Source organism: Nannobrachium achirus, assembly GCF_963921795.1.
Source record: "Nannobrachium achirus genome assembly, chromosome: 4".
In the NCBI taxonomy this organism is placed as follows: domain Eukaryota; kingdom Metazoa; phylum Chordata; class Actinopteri; order Myctophiformes; family Myctophidae; genus Nannobrachium; species Nannobrachium achirus.
This window is the reverse complement of record NC_137813.1, coordinates 23,376,243-23,394,919: the sequence shown is the minus strand read 5'-3', so window position 1 is coordinate 23,394,919 and position 18,677 is coordinate 23,376,243. Positions and strand designations below refer to the sequence as shown.

At 41.6% G+C, this 18,677-nt stretch overlaps 2 protein-coding genes across 2 annotated transcripts in view; one reads left to right on the top strand and one right to left on the bottom strand.

Annotated features, from left to right (window-relative positions):
* hook2 (hook microtubule-tethering protein 2) overlaps positions 1–18,677 on the bottom strand; it is a 305,258-nt gene that overhangs the window by 121,527 nt on the left and 165,054 nt on the right. The window lies entirely within an intron of this gene.
* On the top strand, positions 13,442–16,917 carry mfsd6l (major facilitator superfamily domain containing 6-like). The gene is made up of 2 exons (XM_080724323.1): positions 13,442–13,569; positions 14,387–16,917. Exon 2 carries the CDS (start codon positions 14,441–14,443, stop codon positions 16,235–16,237), a length of 1,797 nt encoding a protein of 598 aa, XP_080580449.1. The 5' UTR covers positions 13,442–13,569; positions 14,387–14,440; the 3' UTR covers positions 16,238–16,917.

Here is an 18,677-nt window from a genome sequence, read left to right as displayed (position 1 = left end):
GGTGATGCTGTTTGCTCCACTAACAACATTGCACACTTCCATGGTGACTCACTCAGCTGGTTCTGTGTATGTGTGTGTCTCCAAATCATCTGAGAATGGAAACTGTTCCTGCCTTTTCAGGTTTCCTGACTGCCCGGTCAACTCATGACTTCATTACTGCATTTTATTGTATTGGAAATGTCAAAACGTAATCAGCAGGACAATACTCTATAGATCACCTCGCCGAACACAAACTTTTGTTCGAATTCCAATCAGGATTTAGAACATCCCACTCCACTGACACTTGTTTATTGTATCTGACGGACTACATAAAAAGAGAAGTAGATTCAGGCAAATACTGTGGAATGGTCATGCTGGACCTCCAAAAAGCGTTTGACACCGTAAATCATTCAATACTTCTGAGTAAATTAAGGGCGATTGGATTCGATAGCACAGCAATAAACTGGATGACATCCTACCTCGAAGGAAGAGAACAGGTGGTTGACATCAATGGAACCCTGTCCTCATCCCTAGCAGTGACCTGTGGCGTTCCTCAAGGAAGCATACTAGGGCCATTACTGTTCCTCCTCTACATTAACGATATGAATGCTGCCTGTAACTGCAAATTGTTCCTTTTTGCTGACGACTCAGCACTCCTGATCTCGGGAGAGGACAAATTGCAAGTGGAGGAAGCTCTCAGCTCAGAAATCACCAAAATTCGCACATGGCTTACCGATAACAAACTGTCACTCCATCTTGGTAAAACAGAATCCATACTTTTTGGGACTAAACATTCCCTAAGAGAGATAGATGTAAATGATTTCAAGATCAAAGTTGATGACTCAGTAATCGGTAGCAAGGAAGAGATTACTTATTTGGGCTGTATTCTGGATAGATACTTGTCCGGGGATAGCATGGCATCAATGGTGATAAAAAAAGTAAACCAAAGAACGAGATTCCTGGGCAGAATGTCCGCGTTTATCAATGAGAGTGCCCTCAGGACTCTTGCTGGAGCCCTAATTCAGTCCCTCTATGACTACGCCTGTACCTCTTGGTACTCAAACACCAAAAAACCATTAAAGACAAAACTTCAAACCTCCCAAAACAAGCTTATTCGATTACTTCTTAAGCTGGGGCCCATGTCTCATGTGTCTCCCGCGCACTTCGCTAGCCTAGGGTGGCTCAATGTAGATGACAGGGTTAAACAGCTAAAAATGGGATTGACATTCAAAATAGTCAATGCAAAGCGGCCCTCAACCCCCTCAGTGCCTGCATATCTGACAAACCACCTACAAAAAGTTAGCGACACCCACAGCTATAACACCAGAGGGAGCGTTAACAATGACCTTATAATACAGCCTCACAGCACAAATATGGGTAAATTCTCCTTTTACAATACTGCCACGCAAGTGTGGAATTCCCTGTCTATTTCCCTTAAGACAAGTAGCTCGCTGGGCTCCTTCAAGGCCGCCTTGAAAATCCACCTATCAGGAGACCAGAGGCAAAGGGAAACACTGTTCCCCCATTTATTATATTAAAAGTATTTATTTGCATTGTATATATTTGATATACCGTACTTATGCGGTTCGTTATTGCATTAAATGTTGTTATTATTATTATTCGTGATGAATTGTATATGATGGACTTCCAATGTAAACAAAGCCTTAAAAGGTCTTATTTGGGATGTTCCTTTTTGGCTTGGATGGTAAACCGGCCGGTGCTGTTCGGCATGTAAATATGTTGTATGTACCTTGTCTTGTTTTTTCAAAATTGCCAAATAAATGATTCAATCAATCAATCAAATCAGTTTAGAGGTGTGAGGAGATGTTATCAATGGGATTGTTAGGCGACAGGCATGGTCTTCCCTCCTGAACATATACAGTGTTGTTCCAACTCAATTTATTAGACAAATTCTTCCCTTACAGGTGTTCTATACCAGAGGAGGTTAATTGCAGAGCAGAATATTCAGAATGAACATTTCGCCTGGCAGGAAAAGTGAGTAGAAATGAACTGTACACACAGAGTATTTTTACACAGCTTGCATGTATGCAAAACAACAAAAATAACTCAAGAATGGATGGGTGGATTTTCATCAGTAAGAATAATCAAAAGTGGGGGATGATTACCTTTTAATCACATGATTAATGTGATTAACCCGAGAACTAGATTGAGTTACAACTGTACTTTATTCCATCTACACCAAATAATCTCTTTGTCAAAAATAGCTGATCTACAAGCTCACAACAATGCGTCTCAGTGTGTCAAAATTGGACTGGCTCTATAAGTGCTGTCTTATGGTCTATGGTCAGACTTTACAGACTAGTGCTGCTGGTGAGTGGTGACTCACTTCCCATCTCCACCCTACAGGGTGTTTGTGATTGCGGATCCAGCAGTGTTCTCTGGGCCAATGGGAGTAGCCGTGAGAGCAGACCTGGAGGTAGGCAACTTGTCCAGGGACACGCTGACCCATGAGAGATCAATGCTGCTGCATGCTCTGCACACAGTGCTGGGGAGAGGACATCAAAGCTCTGTGCTTGCCGAGGCTCTGGAGGTAAGCTCTGTCCATGTAAGAAGAGCAGTGAAAGAGCAGGATACCGTATAAGGGCAGTTGTACAGCACATTCCCTTGTGTTCATTTAACTCTGAACACTCAAAAGAATTACATGTGTGTGTGTGTGTGTGTGTGTGTGTGTGTGTGTGTGTGTGTGTGTGTGTGTGTGTGTGTGTGTGTGTGTGTGTGTGTGTGTGTGTGTGTGTGTGTGTGTGTGCGTGCGTGTGTGTGCGTGTATGTGTGTTTCAGGCTTTGGAGGAAGATGTAGTCCAGAAATTCACCCAAGAGGTGGTCGCAGCAGTGGTGCAGAGTATTGAGCATGGTGCAGGCAGCAGTGAGGACTACCAAACCAAGCTACATGTCATCTACAATGACATCTTGACAGCTGCTAGAGGAAGAGGAGGTGGCGGTGCTACTCTCCTCATTCATATATTATACATGTATTATACTGTATTGATTTTCCTTTTCTTTAACTCATATAACATTGAATGACAGACAGATAGAACACAGTACAATGCAGTAGATATCAGGGGGAAAACTGTATAAACAAAAACAACAATGCAAAATAAGAATATATTTACAAAGAAGGGTCAAGGGGAGGGTCCGGTTAGGCTAGGTTTATTGTTACCAGTTTCGAGTGGCAGCCGCCTGTAAGTGGTTTTTCAGAGGAACGCACGCAAGGAAGTTAGGGATTTGCTCTCCTTTTAGGCCTTTGGTAGGGCATTCCACAGGAACGCATATGTTGCAGATGTTAGGTCAATAAATGTTCAGAGCTTTTGTAAGACATCATGGTGTCTCTTACTTCATACTGGCTTTGTTGTCTGGCTGTCGAGATTTGGTTAATGGGGTTTGATGATGTTACTACATTCGGCACTACATTAACCTGTGGGTCAATTGGTACTCGGTGTTAAGCTTCAATATTATTCTATATTGAAAACATTGTCAGCCTGCTCTTTTCCCTATTAACTGAATATTGATATTGTCAACTCAGTTGCATACACTTTGAATGAGTCAACTTTAGCTCACTGCTATAACACTGTGGTTCCCCTGACACATCACTGTGACATCACAGCTGTGGAGAGGGTGAACCACTCTTAACAGAATGGGTTTGCCGCTCTGACATCACCCTCTGGCTTCACTGTGATGGCACACTAACAGAATCCCTTTTATGCCCATATATGGAGTTCCCTGATGTCATCAATATTAAGCCCATACCTAACATGACTTCATATGGGAATGCCCATATAGGCCACATCGGCCACATACCACACTAACATAATCCATATACATGTATGGCCAAGACAGATGCCAAGACAGCCCATATCTGTGTGGCTGGTTCTACAGAAGGGATCTCCATTTGTCATGGTCATAAAGTGTATGATAGGTTTCAGATTCACATATGCGACATAACTGAGTATGAATGATTTCAAATACTGACAGCATATCTCCATATACAGTACATGGATCTCCATATATGGGTACAATGGGTCTCATATATTGGTTCTATGCTATGGTCCTATTCATATAGCATCAGTGGTCACTGGCTGTATGGAAGAATTGCGCGAATATTGAATCATTGCTGTATTTGTTTTTGTTAATAATAATAATAATATAATGTCAGAATATGTTTTTGTATCAGATTATCTCTCTCTTGTGTCAGGAGTTTGTGGATCTAGTGGAGGTGGGGGGGGGGTCTCTGTGTACATCTTCGCAAGTTGACTTCTAGTGGAAGTCTGTGTGAGTCCGACATTGCCCATTACAAACACAGAACCTACATCCATTCTACAAATGAAACTATATACTTGTTCATGAATGATGGCTGTATGAGTTGGTGTGAGTTGCTATACACTATATAACAACACAACAGATATTCTGTATGTCGTATAGATGACATACAATCTCTGGCAAAGGTCACAAGCTGTGATAGTTTGAGTGAGTTCAAGATTATGATGATAGAACTTATTTACAAGTAGACTTGGCTAAGAATTGCTTTTAGAAATGATGCGTCGCATTGTAAGCTTGTAGATCTGGTCTTTTCAAAAGATTTTTATACATTTGAAAACTTGAAACATTTTGCATAATGAGTACTTTTGGTAAAAGTACATTTCGATGACAAAACGTTTGTACTTTCACTCAAGTCAATGTTGAATTTCTGACTTTTACTTGTAACAGAGTATTTCTACATTGCAATATTGATACCCTTTACTTAAGTAAAACATTTGAGTGCTTTTTCCACCACTGATAATAGGGGAGGCTCTTGTTGACTTCGGTGTAATAGGTGGAGGCTCTGTTGTCTGATGGAGAGCATGAGGAGAAGAGAGTGTCAGTGCAGTCTGTGGACAGCGGCATAGAAAAGACTTCAGAGATCTGCAGCTGGACACAGAGCAGCTTGTGCTAGTAGCCCGGCTATGACCGGAGATATGGTGATAAGGGGGATGCTAAGTCACAAGCGTGATAATTGGGCCAAGAGCAGAGGCACTAAGAGAAGGATGGACTCACACAGCACGTGTAGTGGTGATGGGTATGACCGAGTGCTGGAAGGATTGCGTACTGTAGTTAATCTTAGTATTAGGGTGTCTGTAAGTTTCTTCTTATGGTCGTATAGTATGTTATTGCTGCATTCATCAGTGTGTTGTGTGTGTGTGTGTGTATGTGTGTGTGTGTGTGTGTGTGTGTGTGTGTGTGTGTGTGTGTGTGTGTGTGTGTGTGTGGTGTGTGTGTGTGTGTGTGTGTGTGTGTGTGTGTGCGTGCGCGTGCGCACATAGATATATTGATATCATGCATGTGCCTTCCTGGATTTTACACATTACGGTCACATTTCTTCCTCAGGGAAAAAGAGTCCAAATGTCTCAGTTTGAAGAAAGTGGACCTTCAGTTGTACTACATACCAGTCACTGATGAGGAACCTGTCCTCAGCAGTTCACCAGTAAGACATGTTGAGGCAAACAAAAAGCTTCATGGGTAATACACGGAATGGAAAGTATACAACAGTGGTTCTCAACCTGTGGGTCGGGACTCCCCCCAGGGGGGTCCCCAAAATATTTTGGGGGGTCCCCAGATGATTAACTTAATGTGCAACGTTGTTTTCTCACTCAACAGTAAACAAACCAGCATAAAGTTTAAGTGTATTGAGGGTTTATGCACATTTCTAAAGTGACAATTTAAGGACTTTTTAATACCTCTAAAATGACAAATTAAACATTGGCCAAATTCTCAAATATTAGAGGCAGAAATTGTGAAAATAGCTGTGTAATGCCTCAACTCTTAGTGCTCGTCAGGGTGAGTTAAAATATGATAATTTTGGGGGTCGCAGCCTGAGAAGGTTGAGGACCACTGGTATACAACACCCTGCTCAACCTTTTGTTTTTCTCTTCAGGGGATCCATGGTCAACTTTCTCTTGCCTCACTGTTAGGGAGAATTGATCCGTGGTACGCCAGCAACATTAACAGCCTGGGAGTCATGATTCCAAAGCTTGCTAAAATGGTAACCTGTGTGTGTGTGTGTGTGCGTGCGTGTGTGTGTGTGCGCGCGTGCGTGCGTGTGTGTGCGTGTGTGTGCGTGCGTGCGTGTGTGCGTGCGTGTGTGTGCGTGCGTGCGTGCATGTGCGTGCGTTCGTGTGTATGTGTGACTGTGTGACTGTGTGTGTAGGAGGGATATGCAAAAAGTCACATTAAACTGTTTTCTTTAACAGCATCCCAAATGCAACAACAAGACTTCAGAGGAAAACGTCTTCCTATTGGATGCCCTGTCCTACTACCTTCGTTGTGGTACACAGACAGTCTATCTGCCAATCTATTCTGTCAAGGTACGTACTACTGGTTGCATTTGAGACACATGTATACTGGTGTAGGAAGCACAGACCACGGTGGTGTTTTGCATACATGTGTAAATATCTGTCAGTTAGGATTACGGGACATGACTATCACTGTTACGAGAAACTGGAACAGGAAGTCAGTGTTCTCAACCACATCCTGTCAAAGGTTTACCCTGGAACAAATGACTATTCAACACTGCTTTTCCTCATTTAATTTTCAATGAGTTGCCAGAGATGAAAATGTTAAAGTAACAAATAGAAACTGTAAAAAAAAATAAAAAAAAGTAGAGATGCACGATCATGACATTATGGCTGATATCCGATAACCAATATTTTACAGGGTCTTATCTGTCGATACCGATACATATTACATAATTATATTGTAATGCATTATATATGTTATTGGAATCGGTATCAATAATATTTTTATTTAAAGAAATTCAAATTGAAAAGCTTCCCCAGAAAACAATGATTGAATCTTTAGCCTTCATCATCACAAAGAGCTTGTTCAGCTTCACATTCAAATATGAATATTATAAAACTAAATATCGGCTAAAACCGATCAATTAATTTGATATCTGTTCGATACAGATAATGCATTTTTTATGTCCGATATTGCCGATACCAATATGATGGGAATATATTGTGGGAATCTCTGGTTTTAAAAGATGAACGGAATGTTGTCCTATATAGCTCAGTCTCTCCACCAGTGACACTGAGGTAGAGGAGATGTTCCTGTCTCATCTGCACATTGACTTCCCACAGTTCAGCCAGCTGAAGGAAAAGATCCTAGGTGTGACTCTATCTCTCTCTCTTTCTTTTTCTCTCTCCCTCACACACACACACGCACACGCATACACACACACGGTTCGGTTTCTATTTCTTTCTTCTCTATTAATTTAATAGTATATGGTACTCTATACACTATACTGTATGGTACTGTACATTCTATGTATGAAAGGTGCTATGAATATGTTGTTTATTATAACGTAGTACTAGCAGTAAGTTGATGTATCATGCCAAATGTGAAAATGACCCTTTCCAGAGGGATCTTCCAAACGTCAGAGGAGAAAGACGGCACTAACTTTCGGTGTAGTCATTTCTGTCAGTTACAAGAAGGTGCGTTTGGTGCATAATTTACTCAGTATTCCTACAGTATGTTTGCGAATGACACTTTCATATGATATAAATGTTATCTTTGGCGAGGTGTGTACAGTATGTGCTGGCTGCTAGGATGAACGCTCCTGTGCGTTGTCTCTGTCAGATCACTGTTGGCAAGCGGGGAGATGTGAGGGGAGAGTCACTAATGACATGTGGAGTGGAGATCACAACTGCACCACCCACTAAGTCTGGAGGTTTGTTTATATTCTTTTGATACTAAATGTATACACTGTTGGGTTTAATCTCTACCTTGGAAATAGAGTTAACCCAAAGACATGAAGAACCCGAAAAAAGTTTTTGACATGGAGTGCCATGTCAAAAAGTATTGTCACATAAAGAATGAGACTCAGACACGGTGTGGTTAAATACCATAATGATTCATTCAATTCAGAGAGAAAAGATACAAGCAGGCAGATAACTATATTCTCATGGAAGCTTCTCTAACAAACTATAAAACGGCAGGGCATTATATCCCAGCATGATATCAGATGTTACAATTCATCACGTAATAGGCAGGGCAGGCCTAGTACATTCACTGGCCTTGACCAATGACAAGACAAAATACACAGTCATGGAATAGCAGCTGAATATATCGTCTCCGGGATCAGTAGGTGTTTATCAGCCTGTTGTTTTAGAGAGGCTCCTGCAAGTTCAAAACATTATTCTGGCCCTAACACTGTCAGCTATCTTTCTGTGTCACAGTTTGTTATTTAACAGGGGAAATGTCATCTGCTGTTCTTCTGAAAAGCAGAATAATGCCACCATTATTTTATTGGCCATCATTACACAGACACACAGCTAGGGTGTTCAGTGGCTAAACTCCACAAATGGTAATAAAACAAGTCAGATTTCACTCACCATTAGAAATCTTCATAGAATAAGGATGCATCTGTTATTGTGTGATTGGAAGGAATCGTAGATTTAATGTCCAGATCCTTTGTCCTCCTAGCTGGTGTTTATTGTCAAGAATGACAGGTTACTGTTGGTATATCCGCTGGTGTTCCTCAGGGGTTGGTTTCTGCTCACTTAACACCGGAGCCTGGAGCCAAGAGAAACTTGCAACTTCGCAAGATACAGGAACTTCGGGAAGTGTCACTGCTATACATAGAGTTTATATTTTCAAAGGAATCCTTGAAGGAGAGTGGCAGGAACTCCATGGTGCTGTTAATGGCGTGTCCTTTCTCCTTTTTTCCAACAATCTTCTCTTCACCAATGCCATAATAGCTCTCCTCTAGCTGTGTGTGTTCTGTGTGCGCATCAAACCGCCCGCCACTAGAGCTTCGCTTTGAACCCATAGGTTCAAAGCGTGTCAGGTGCTGCGTTCAGGTACACAGGTTAGTCCAATGGTTAGTCCGGGCCTGAATACGGGTCCACAATCTCTGGATTACAAATGGATGAATGAACATTACTGTGTGGGAATTTGATGCTGATCATTTCGATTGCTTCTGCAGCACTGGTTCTCAAATGTTTTCATGTCAAGGACGCCCAAATGAATACGTATTTGGCCACAAACCCCCATCTGAAAATAGCTTGTGCCAGGGACACATGATTTGTATTCAAATATAATGGGACTGAGTTACTGGGGCCCAAGGTGGAGGGTACTTAATTATTTTATGCTTTAACTATTGAAAAATAGCAGATAAACAAGCTCACATCGCGGCACTGAGTGCTTGTAGATCTGCTATGTTTGAAAAGTCGTGAAAATGTGTGAAAATCTTTGAATATACGTATGTATTTTTTTTTGTAAAGATATTTTTATTTAAACAAAAGTCACATTTCTTTTTTGATTTTACACAACAACAAAGACAAAAGACAAGAACAAGAACAATAAAACAAAACAAAAAACAAATAATGCGAACATTTGTAACTCAAATCTTCCTTCTGGGGGGTCCCTGGAACTAAATATTTCGAAATGGGGGTCCATGGCCAAATACATATAATTTTGGGGGTCCTTCACATGAAAAAGTTTCAAAAATAGCAGATCTACAAGCACTGCGAGCTTGTATATCTGCTAATTTTCAATAGTTAAAGTACTCAGGGCCCAGAATTTGGTGCGACACTCCTACACTACTCCTTTATAAACAAACACCTCTATTATCTCTATTTGTATAGGTCAAGATTATCTCACTGTGAATTTTGACAGCACAAACCAAGCCCAACGCACAGTAAGAATCTTTTAATAATACTTTTAGTAAAAGATTATCTAACTGAAGATATACAGTATACAGATAAGTCAAAAACCTTTAGACTGACAGCATGTCGTGGGTTCAAGTCCCGATCCCGACAGCCTTTGCTGCATTTCACTCCCCATCTCTCTCTCTCTCCCCATTTCCTGTTACTAACCCTAACCCTATTCTATCAAGGTAGAAAAAGCAGTCCACTTAAAGAAAATAATAAAAAACAGGATAAATGCACTGCAGTGTGCATATCTCAACTTTCTGCATTTGTGGTGGCCCCTATGGGCAGCAGTCAAAGTGGGGATGTGCTCTGTAGAGACCCCTACACATTTGGGGTTGATTGGAAGTTGTGTTGATGATTAGTTGCATGGTGAAAAGAATCATGTTTCTACAACAAGCAACGATTTTAACGTTATAGTTTTATCGTGCCTGATGGGAATGACGCTTAGTATAGCCTAGTATAGCACCAGCTGGTCTGAAAAGACAGACATGCAGATAGACATAATCTACTAGTCAGAGATTATAAAACTAAATAGTTTTTGTCAAATTCTGGCCCTAAATATCTGCACTGGTTCTCTTAGTGAATGTATCTAATGTATAAATAAATCTATACTCAGTAGTCAGTTTATCAACAGTGGATAGATGTCAACAATGAGTGTATGAATAAAACATTTGTACAGTCTATCATAAATGAATATATTATTCAGTAAATTTCATGTACAGTGGCAGTCTGTCAACAAGAGTATATGATGAATGTACAGTCTAGCAAAAGGAGGATATCATGAATATACAAATAGTAGCACATACTGTATGTCAAAGTCTGGTAATGTAATGTAGGCTACAGTACATTCAGAGCCTGCATAAGTATTAAACAGTCATTTCAACTTGTCTATTTCGATCACAGGAGATCCGTACCCAGAACCTTAACATCAGGGCTCATGAGAAAAGAACATTCACTGTCTGTCTAGACAAGGATTCCCGCAGGACATATGACAATGTCCAACGGTAAGCTGGGACAACATGGGACATGGCCTAGTACCGTTAAAGCCTTATTGTTCATTTTGAACCTGACATTGTCAACTACGATAATGGTGTCATATCAACTCTTTTATTCATAGCATAGAGATATCACCCTGCTTGGATCCAGGATATGGCCTCCAGCCAGAAGTCAAACTGAACACGTATTTGAACAAGAACCTGTCCCTGCCAATCAACACCTTCAGTGGTATCATCCTGTGATATATATGTTTTGAGTGTTTTGTTTGTTCTAATACATGCATGCTGCATGGAGAAGCAGAATCCATGTCATTCACCCCAGTATGTTTACATGGACTTGGAGGAGATACACAAAGAAAGAAAAAACAATACAATAATGTAATATATTCAATATATGTGCGAACAGTTTTGAACTGTTGCGATGTACGAAGGCTAGAGAATGGAATACAACCACCCTAAGTTCTACAAACCATTGAACGGCATCCAGACCTACTGCACATACAGTATAAACAGAGCTGCTACCTTTAAACACGTTTTAATGTTTTTTCTTCCTTCAATGTATACTATTGAAATCGTATTGACAAAAAATAAATGCTGATATTTGTTCCAAAAAGCTTCATACCCTGATAACGACAAAATGTGACTGTCTGTTTACACAATGCTGTAATCAGTCCAACTGTATGTGTTCTCTATTTTCAACTGTTTTTATTATGTTTTGAAACTTGCTTTGGCAATGTAAATGTATGTTTTCTCATGCCAATAATTTAATTGAAATTATATTTAGGAATATGCAGAGGTCAAAGAGATGTAAATTTGGGCTTGTAATGTAGAATGACTTGTAATTTACTGTAGGCTACTTGAAAGATGTCAAATTATTGTATACCTGTAATGTAGCCTACATTTGTATAGTCTATTGAGAGAAATATCAGATTTGTTAACTAGTGTGGTTGTATTGTAGATGTGTGCCTGAGAAATCATGTCACAAATTAATCCGTCAACACTGGGCAGCGTGATATACTCACATTCGGTTGACAATTATCTTACTTTGGCATATTGAATGAATGACATGTATTTTTACTACATAAAACAATTTAGTTCTACTAGTATTACAGTTGGAATGTATACTCCAACTTCCCTAGTTACAATACAGTTATTTATGCAGAGACTAGAGTAACATGTGTGAGCGTGACATGAGAAAGGTCACATACTTACAGTATCTAGCAGGATGGATTGTTTAGCCTATAGCTGAAATGTGATAAAAAGGATGTTTACATGTGTTATGTGTTTGCACAAGGTGTGTATGGTTACTTTAAGTGTCAGAAGATATTTGTGCACACTGGCTGTATGTGTATAATGTATGTAACTATAAATTGCTGTCTATCTGTTTCTCCTGGGACTATTTTTGGATTCAAGTCAATTAGTGTTTTCAGATAATTAACCACTTGAACCGTCAATCTTAATAAACTTGACCTTTAACTCTGTACTTCGGTCTGCTCTTTTTCCTCTCTACACCAAAGCTCTTTGCCGAAAATAGCAGATCTACAAGCTCACAACGCCTCGCAGAAAGTTATCAGAATATGAATGCTAGGGTTCAAGTGGTTGATATAAAAGATTAGAACAAAGTTTTTATCACACAAAGATAGATTTGGAGGACCCCCTGTAACTCTGAGGACCCCTATAGGACCCCCTGTTGAAGACCCTTGCTATAGATTCTATTCAATTATATGTTATGCCTGTCCAACACTACAGTAACTCATTCCAGTTGTAACTTGTTCTTCGTGTTTTACAGAGAATGTTTTTTTAGATTAACTTCCTTGAACTAAAATAGACCAGTAGGCCACTAGGCCTACACAGTTTCCAACAGAGAGAGGGAGGGGGGGTGGGGAATGATTCTACTCGCACAGCATCCCATGGCCCGGGGGACAATCAAACTGATTGGCTCATTTTTAGTTGTTAGGCAACTGTTGAGTAAATATCTTGCATGGCTCATTATCAATATGACTTGACTTGACTTTTTATTAGTCAGAAATGTAAACAGCACGAGGTACAGTCAGACATTAGGCTAAAAGGATAACACAAAAAGTCCTGGGGGGACTTGTTTCCATTGGGGTCCTATGTATTCAATTAACAGCATAGCATAACAAATGAAATAACACAATATTACTTATCATCAACGAATACAAAACATGCACAAAGGGGGGAAAAAAACTCACTGATACAAGGTCAACAACTAAATACCTTGTATGAAAAAGGACCCCAATTTAAACAAGCCATTGAGCTTTCTTGTGGTTTAAAATTTAAACCACATGGCTTGTTTAAATCGGGGTCCTTTGTACTCATTTCATATGAATGAGTGCATGTGAATCACGCTAATAAATATATCAATTATATCAACCAGAAAGATTTTAACATAGTAGATGTAATTTCCTGTGTTCTGGTGAATTTGGGGAGTTTGATACCAAATCCAGGAGAAATCCTGGATTGGTAAATCCAGGAGATTTGCCAATCCAGGAGATTCCCAGGAGATGGGGTCAAAATCCAGGAGACTCCTGTCCTGGGAAATCCAGGAGCATTTGACAGGCCTGCCAATAACATTTCCTCTTTGAGTTCTTTTGAAAGGTAGATACGCCTTTTCTCATGAACATCAGTTGCCTTGACAGCCAACTATAATAGCCAATCACAGCGCGAGCATCGTCCCCACAGGCTATGGGACGCCTGGGTGAGTGGGCTGCTGCCTGCATAGTGCTTCCAACGGCAACAGGTAGCAGCCAGCCGCGCGAGAAGACAACCATAAACACTAACAAAATAACAAAACAACAAACGGACGTAACGTGGACATATAATGAGAGCAGGAAGATAAGGACCGCCGTACTTTTGTCAAATTTGAGAAGGTAAACATTCTTAATTGTGTCCATTTTCTACTTTATTGGGTCCATGCCACTTGTAACTTTTGCACATGACGTGGACGTGCGCTGCATCTTGATAAGCAATACAGGCAGGACAGGTGCTGCCTCCCTAAAAATATAGATGGACTTTAATCCCTTTTAAAGTAGCCTATTTTATTTTTAAATGGGTTACTTTCTTGAAGATAAACTGTACTATATGCGTAGTTAGTTGTTTAATGGATTGAGCAACTTTTATGGATTGTGATTGTGCAACAATTTAAATTAATTAATTATTATTTTAGTTTCAGAGTCATCTAAGTTATGGCTTGGTGTCGAATATCCCTGAATACATGACGGCCATATTCATGTATTCAGGGCTAGTTGTCGAAGTAGGTACTACTACTACTAGTGTTGCAACAGGAGATGCTGTACGTTTTGATTATTTGGTTTTGAATGCGAATTAGATTAAATTGATAAATGCAACTTTCATGCAATCCCATACACAGCTGCTTCAGTGTAAGATTAGCACATTAGTATTGCTTAATTTTGGCAGCTAACATACAATGACTGGTCCTGGAGAAACTATTTGCCTCCCTCAAAGTCATAACATTTTCTTTAATTGTGCTAACTTGACCATATCTCTATCTCTCTCTGCCCCCCCCCCCTCTCTCTCTTTTTACTGTGTAAATAAGCCTAGGATCTCCTTTTAGTTGACCTTGTACCAGTGATTTGTGCTGTCATGAAACTGTACTTTTTCTATTGCAAACTGCTAATAAACTCTTCAATCAATCAATCTATCTCTCTCTGTCTCTGTCTTTCTCAGCCGCTCCATGTGAGATCCATCTGAAGAGTGCGTGAGCTCCCCGGGCTGACAGTCATGAAGGGGAACAAGCAGATAGACATTAACAGCGCTCTGGTCCTGGCCGGGACCTTCAGCTTCCTGGGTTCCTGCGCCAGAGGCTGCCTCCTCCCCTTCCTCACCCTGTACTTCAGACAGCTGGGCCTGAGCCCTGCCATGACGGGCCTCATCATGGCCACCAAGCACTTCGTATCGATGGTCTGGAGCCCCCTGGCCAGTGCGCTGTCTAAGCATTACAATAAGAGGAGGGCCGTCATAACAGGCTGCCTTGTTTGTTCAGCGGCAGCTGCCCTGGTTCTTCCACTCGTCCCGGCTACAGATGTTGACAGATTGACCCGTCACTGCAACATGTCTGACGTCAGCACAAGTCCGACTGCAGGTCTGGGGGATTCCGTCCACGCGGACACTGCTAAAGCCTCCACATTGTCAACTCCAATCCACATTAATGTCAGTACCGCTCCTGTCATGCCTCATTCCATTGTCACGTCACCAACAAAGACAGCAGGAGATATCAAACCTGCCCTGCCGAGCAAGGCTTCACTTGACACTCTGCAGCAGCAGCGTAATGAATCATCCCCTCATATCTCACTAATGAATGTGACTATGGGGGTCAATGGCAGTGTTGAGGAACTACATGATAACAAGTCTCACCCCAACTCGTCAACACCGGTGAGGAACAGAAGGTCCCCGGCCAAGAACGCGGAAGAGGCGGACGCTCGTTTTGAGTTCTTGGGCAGCCTGAAGGCCATGGACACCCAGCACCAGCTGTTCTTCATGATGCTCATTGTGGTGTTCATATGGGAGTGTGTTTGCTCCCCTCTGGAGCGAACGGCAGACGACGGCCTCTATGAGTTCCTGGACAACGTGGACGCCTCAGAACGCTACGGCAGTACCAGGGTGTGGGGCCTGCTGGGAGCGGCCTGCGGGGCCGGGGGGGCAGGGCTGCTGGTGAGTCGCTTGAGCTGCCTCATCTTCAGCCAGACGCCCCGGAGTGCAGCACATTTTTATTCCTATGCCGGGCTGATGATTCTCGCCCTGCCTACCGTGGCGTTCCTTCCTCTCTACCTGAACAAGAAGCGAGACAAGAACGGTGGGCTTCTCAAGGCACTGAAGCTGGTGCACGGGCATCCCCGGGCCCTGCTCTGTGTGATTACTACCTTCCTGGTAGGGGTGGCAGGCTCCACGGTAGAGAACTTCCTCCTCTGGCAGATGCAGGACCACGGCGGCAATGAGCTACACATGGGCGTGTCTCTGGCCCTCGCCTTGCTCTCTCAGGCAGCCTTCCCTCTTCTGGCTGGCTACATGTCTAAATTCCTTAACCCGGGGAAGGTGCTTGTTCTCGGGGCTGCCAGTCTGGCGCTACAGTGCATGTATTACTCCTTCCTCTGGGGACCCTGGGCTGTGGTCCCTGTTCAAGTGTTGAGCTGCTTCAGCGGCGGGGCCCTCTGGTGGGCGGTGTGGGTACAGTGTGAGGATGTAGCCACGCCAGGCGCAGAGCGGAGCGTGACCTGGGTCTACAAGGGCCTATCTCTGGACCTGGGAGCAGGCCTGGGAAGCTTGGCCGGGGGGTTTGTGGTCCAGAGGTTTGGGGTGGGCTGGCTCTTCAGGGGAGCCGCAGTGCTTCTGGCTCTCTGGTGCCTCTGTCTGCCACTGCTCCAGTGCAAGGCCCCTCAACAGCGCAGGATTAACTACTCTCGTCTTCTGGCGGCCGACGCTAGCGAGGCGAGTGATTCTGATTCTGAGGACTGGCTGGATAAAGCCATGGAAGTTGACAAGAGCAACAATAACTGTGGTCAAGTAAGAAAGCAGGATTAGGGATGCAGTTTAGTAATACCGGCAGCTTATCCACCCTTGACAATATAAATGATGGATCCTTGAGCTCAGTGTAAATACAGGGAGTGTGTCTGTGTATGCAAGGTGAGGCTGTCGTGCACCAACGACTCGGTTCACCACACCCAAGTGGTCTGCTTAGTGCTTATTTAACCAAAAATGTGGTTTGTATAGGAGACCCTTACCCCTGCTGACTTGACATTATTGCTATTTACTTTGCCAGACTGCTCAAGTGTAAACATTTGTGTGAACATTTCAATTCAGAACTAAGTGCTGTATACTCAAATGCTTTGACAACAATGGACAAGACAGACAAACCTTTGCTTAAAGCTATTGGAAAGAATGAAAATATACTATATTTAAGTATGTACTGTTATATTTGGTGAATGACATTTGCTAAACCTGTGTTTGACTAAAATGTGTTTGCCTGACCTGTATTTCCCTTTACCTTTGTCAAATGTGTCTAAGATATTTGTTTGGCTTGTTCTGCCTTTATTGATGGAATAAAGGTTGTTGGGATCGGGTTTCAAACCCAAGACACGCTGTCAGGCTTGCGGTCCGGGCCCAACTGGCTTGTTTTGTTCTGTTGAACGAAGTTTAAAAGATTGCCTTTGAAAACCTGCAATGGGGACTTGAAATAGCAGCATGATGCATCCTGCACTGATGTCAGGCTGTAAAATGAATACCAATATCAATCATCAATGTAAAGAAAAAAAGCTTTGTATTATTTACATTTTTCCAAAGATATGTTCATTTGAATAGCTACAGTATCTGTATCTGACATAATTACACATACTGTATGTGCCTGATATCTGACATAATTGCACATACTGTATGTGCCTGACATACTTAATGATGGTAGTTAAATGAGTTTGGTCTTTCAATCAATCCATTGCATACCAGGATAAGAATAAGCAATTTATAAAGAATCGTGCCATAGCAGGATTTACATTTGCTGAACAGTACAACTGAGAAAGTTTCTGAAAGTTAGAATGTTTGTGTTCTTTTTCATCTAATAAAAAGCTCTGCACAGTATGAAGCTAATGTCACTTCGTAGCTTAGTCAAAATAAATAGTTTTTGCTGCCTCACTTTTCCACACACACACACACACACACACACACACACACACACACACACACACACACACACACACACACACACACACACACACACACACACACCATAAGCAGGGGCGTCACAAGGGGGGGAGTGGGACTGAGTTACTAGGGCCCAAGGTGGAGGGACCTTGAATTATTATTTAAGCTATTGGAAAATAGCAGATATACAAGCTCACAGCGAGCTTGTAGATCTGCTATTTTTGAGATGGGGGTCCATGGCCAAAAACATTTCATTTTGGGGGTCCTTCACATGAAAAGGTTTGGGCACCACTGACAGTAGAAACAGTTTTTTTTTTAAACGCCCCTGCACACACACACACACACACACACACACACACACACACACACACACACACACACACACACACACACACACACACCATACAGTATGTTTGCTTTCTATCTGGAACAGCCGGTATCAGACAGATGTCATCCCGACATTTCTCTGTGTGCCTTTCACTGCAGTGTTTATTGCATGTCATTAAGAAATTGCAATAACTATTTTGAGGTTTTCACAATATTTTCCACAATATTTCAAATAATAGTACACATGCGTCTTGCAGTAGACTAGAGAAAGCCCTTGGTTATATCCCACAAATTCGAAGAGAACCATGTACTACCATTAAAGATGCTTTTGGTTTCAAGTCTGTGATGTACATGATGTTTCTATTACATTCTGCACATTCACGGAATGCTTTTATTCTCCTTCTTTATTATTATTGTGTATTTATTTTTTGGGGGTGAAAAGCAGTTCTTTAATGTTTTTAGTGTGAAAAAGTGTAAGCATTTTGTTCTGAAGTTGAGGCTTGAATGCTATTAAATGTTGAGAGAATAACATAGGCCTACTATATGATTGAAAAAGGACTTTTCCTAAAATGAACTATTAGCCCAAACTATTGCCCAGAAACTCATATGCTATTTTTGTGAAAAGGGGGACAGTAACGTTTTGACCATTAAAGGGGATGGGGGTTGCAGGGTTAGTTTCTTTTTATATCTCTAGAAAGATTTCTTGATAATCTGATCTTTCACTTTGTACCCCTCTGAGTATGTGACATGCTGTTATGGTTATAACTGTATGCACACACACACACACACACACACACACACACGCACACACACACACACACCACCACAACAACAACAACAACAACAACAACTTAACTCTAAAATAGCCTATTTTTGTTCATTGGCTAAATTGCAGCTGTTGTCTTGTATTATATTCTTTAAACTTTTGTTAAATATTATCATTTATGCTACCGTTTGCCGGAATTATTTACACCAATTGAAGTAGAAAATAATGCCACCA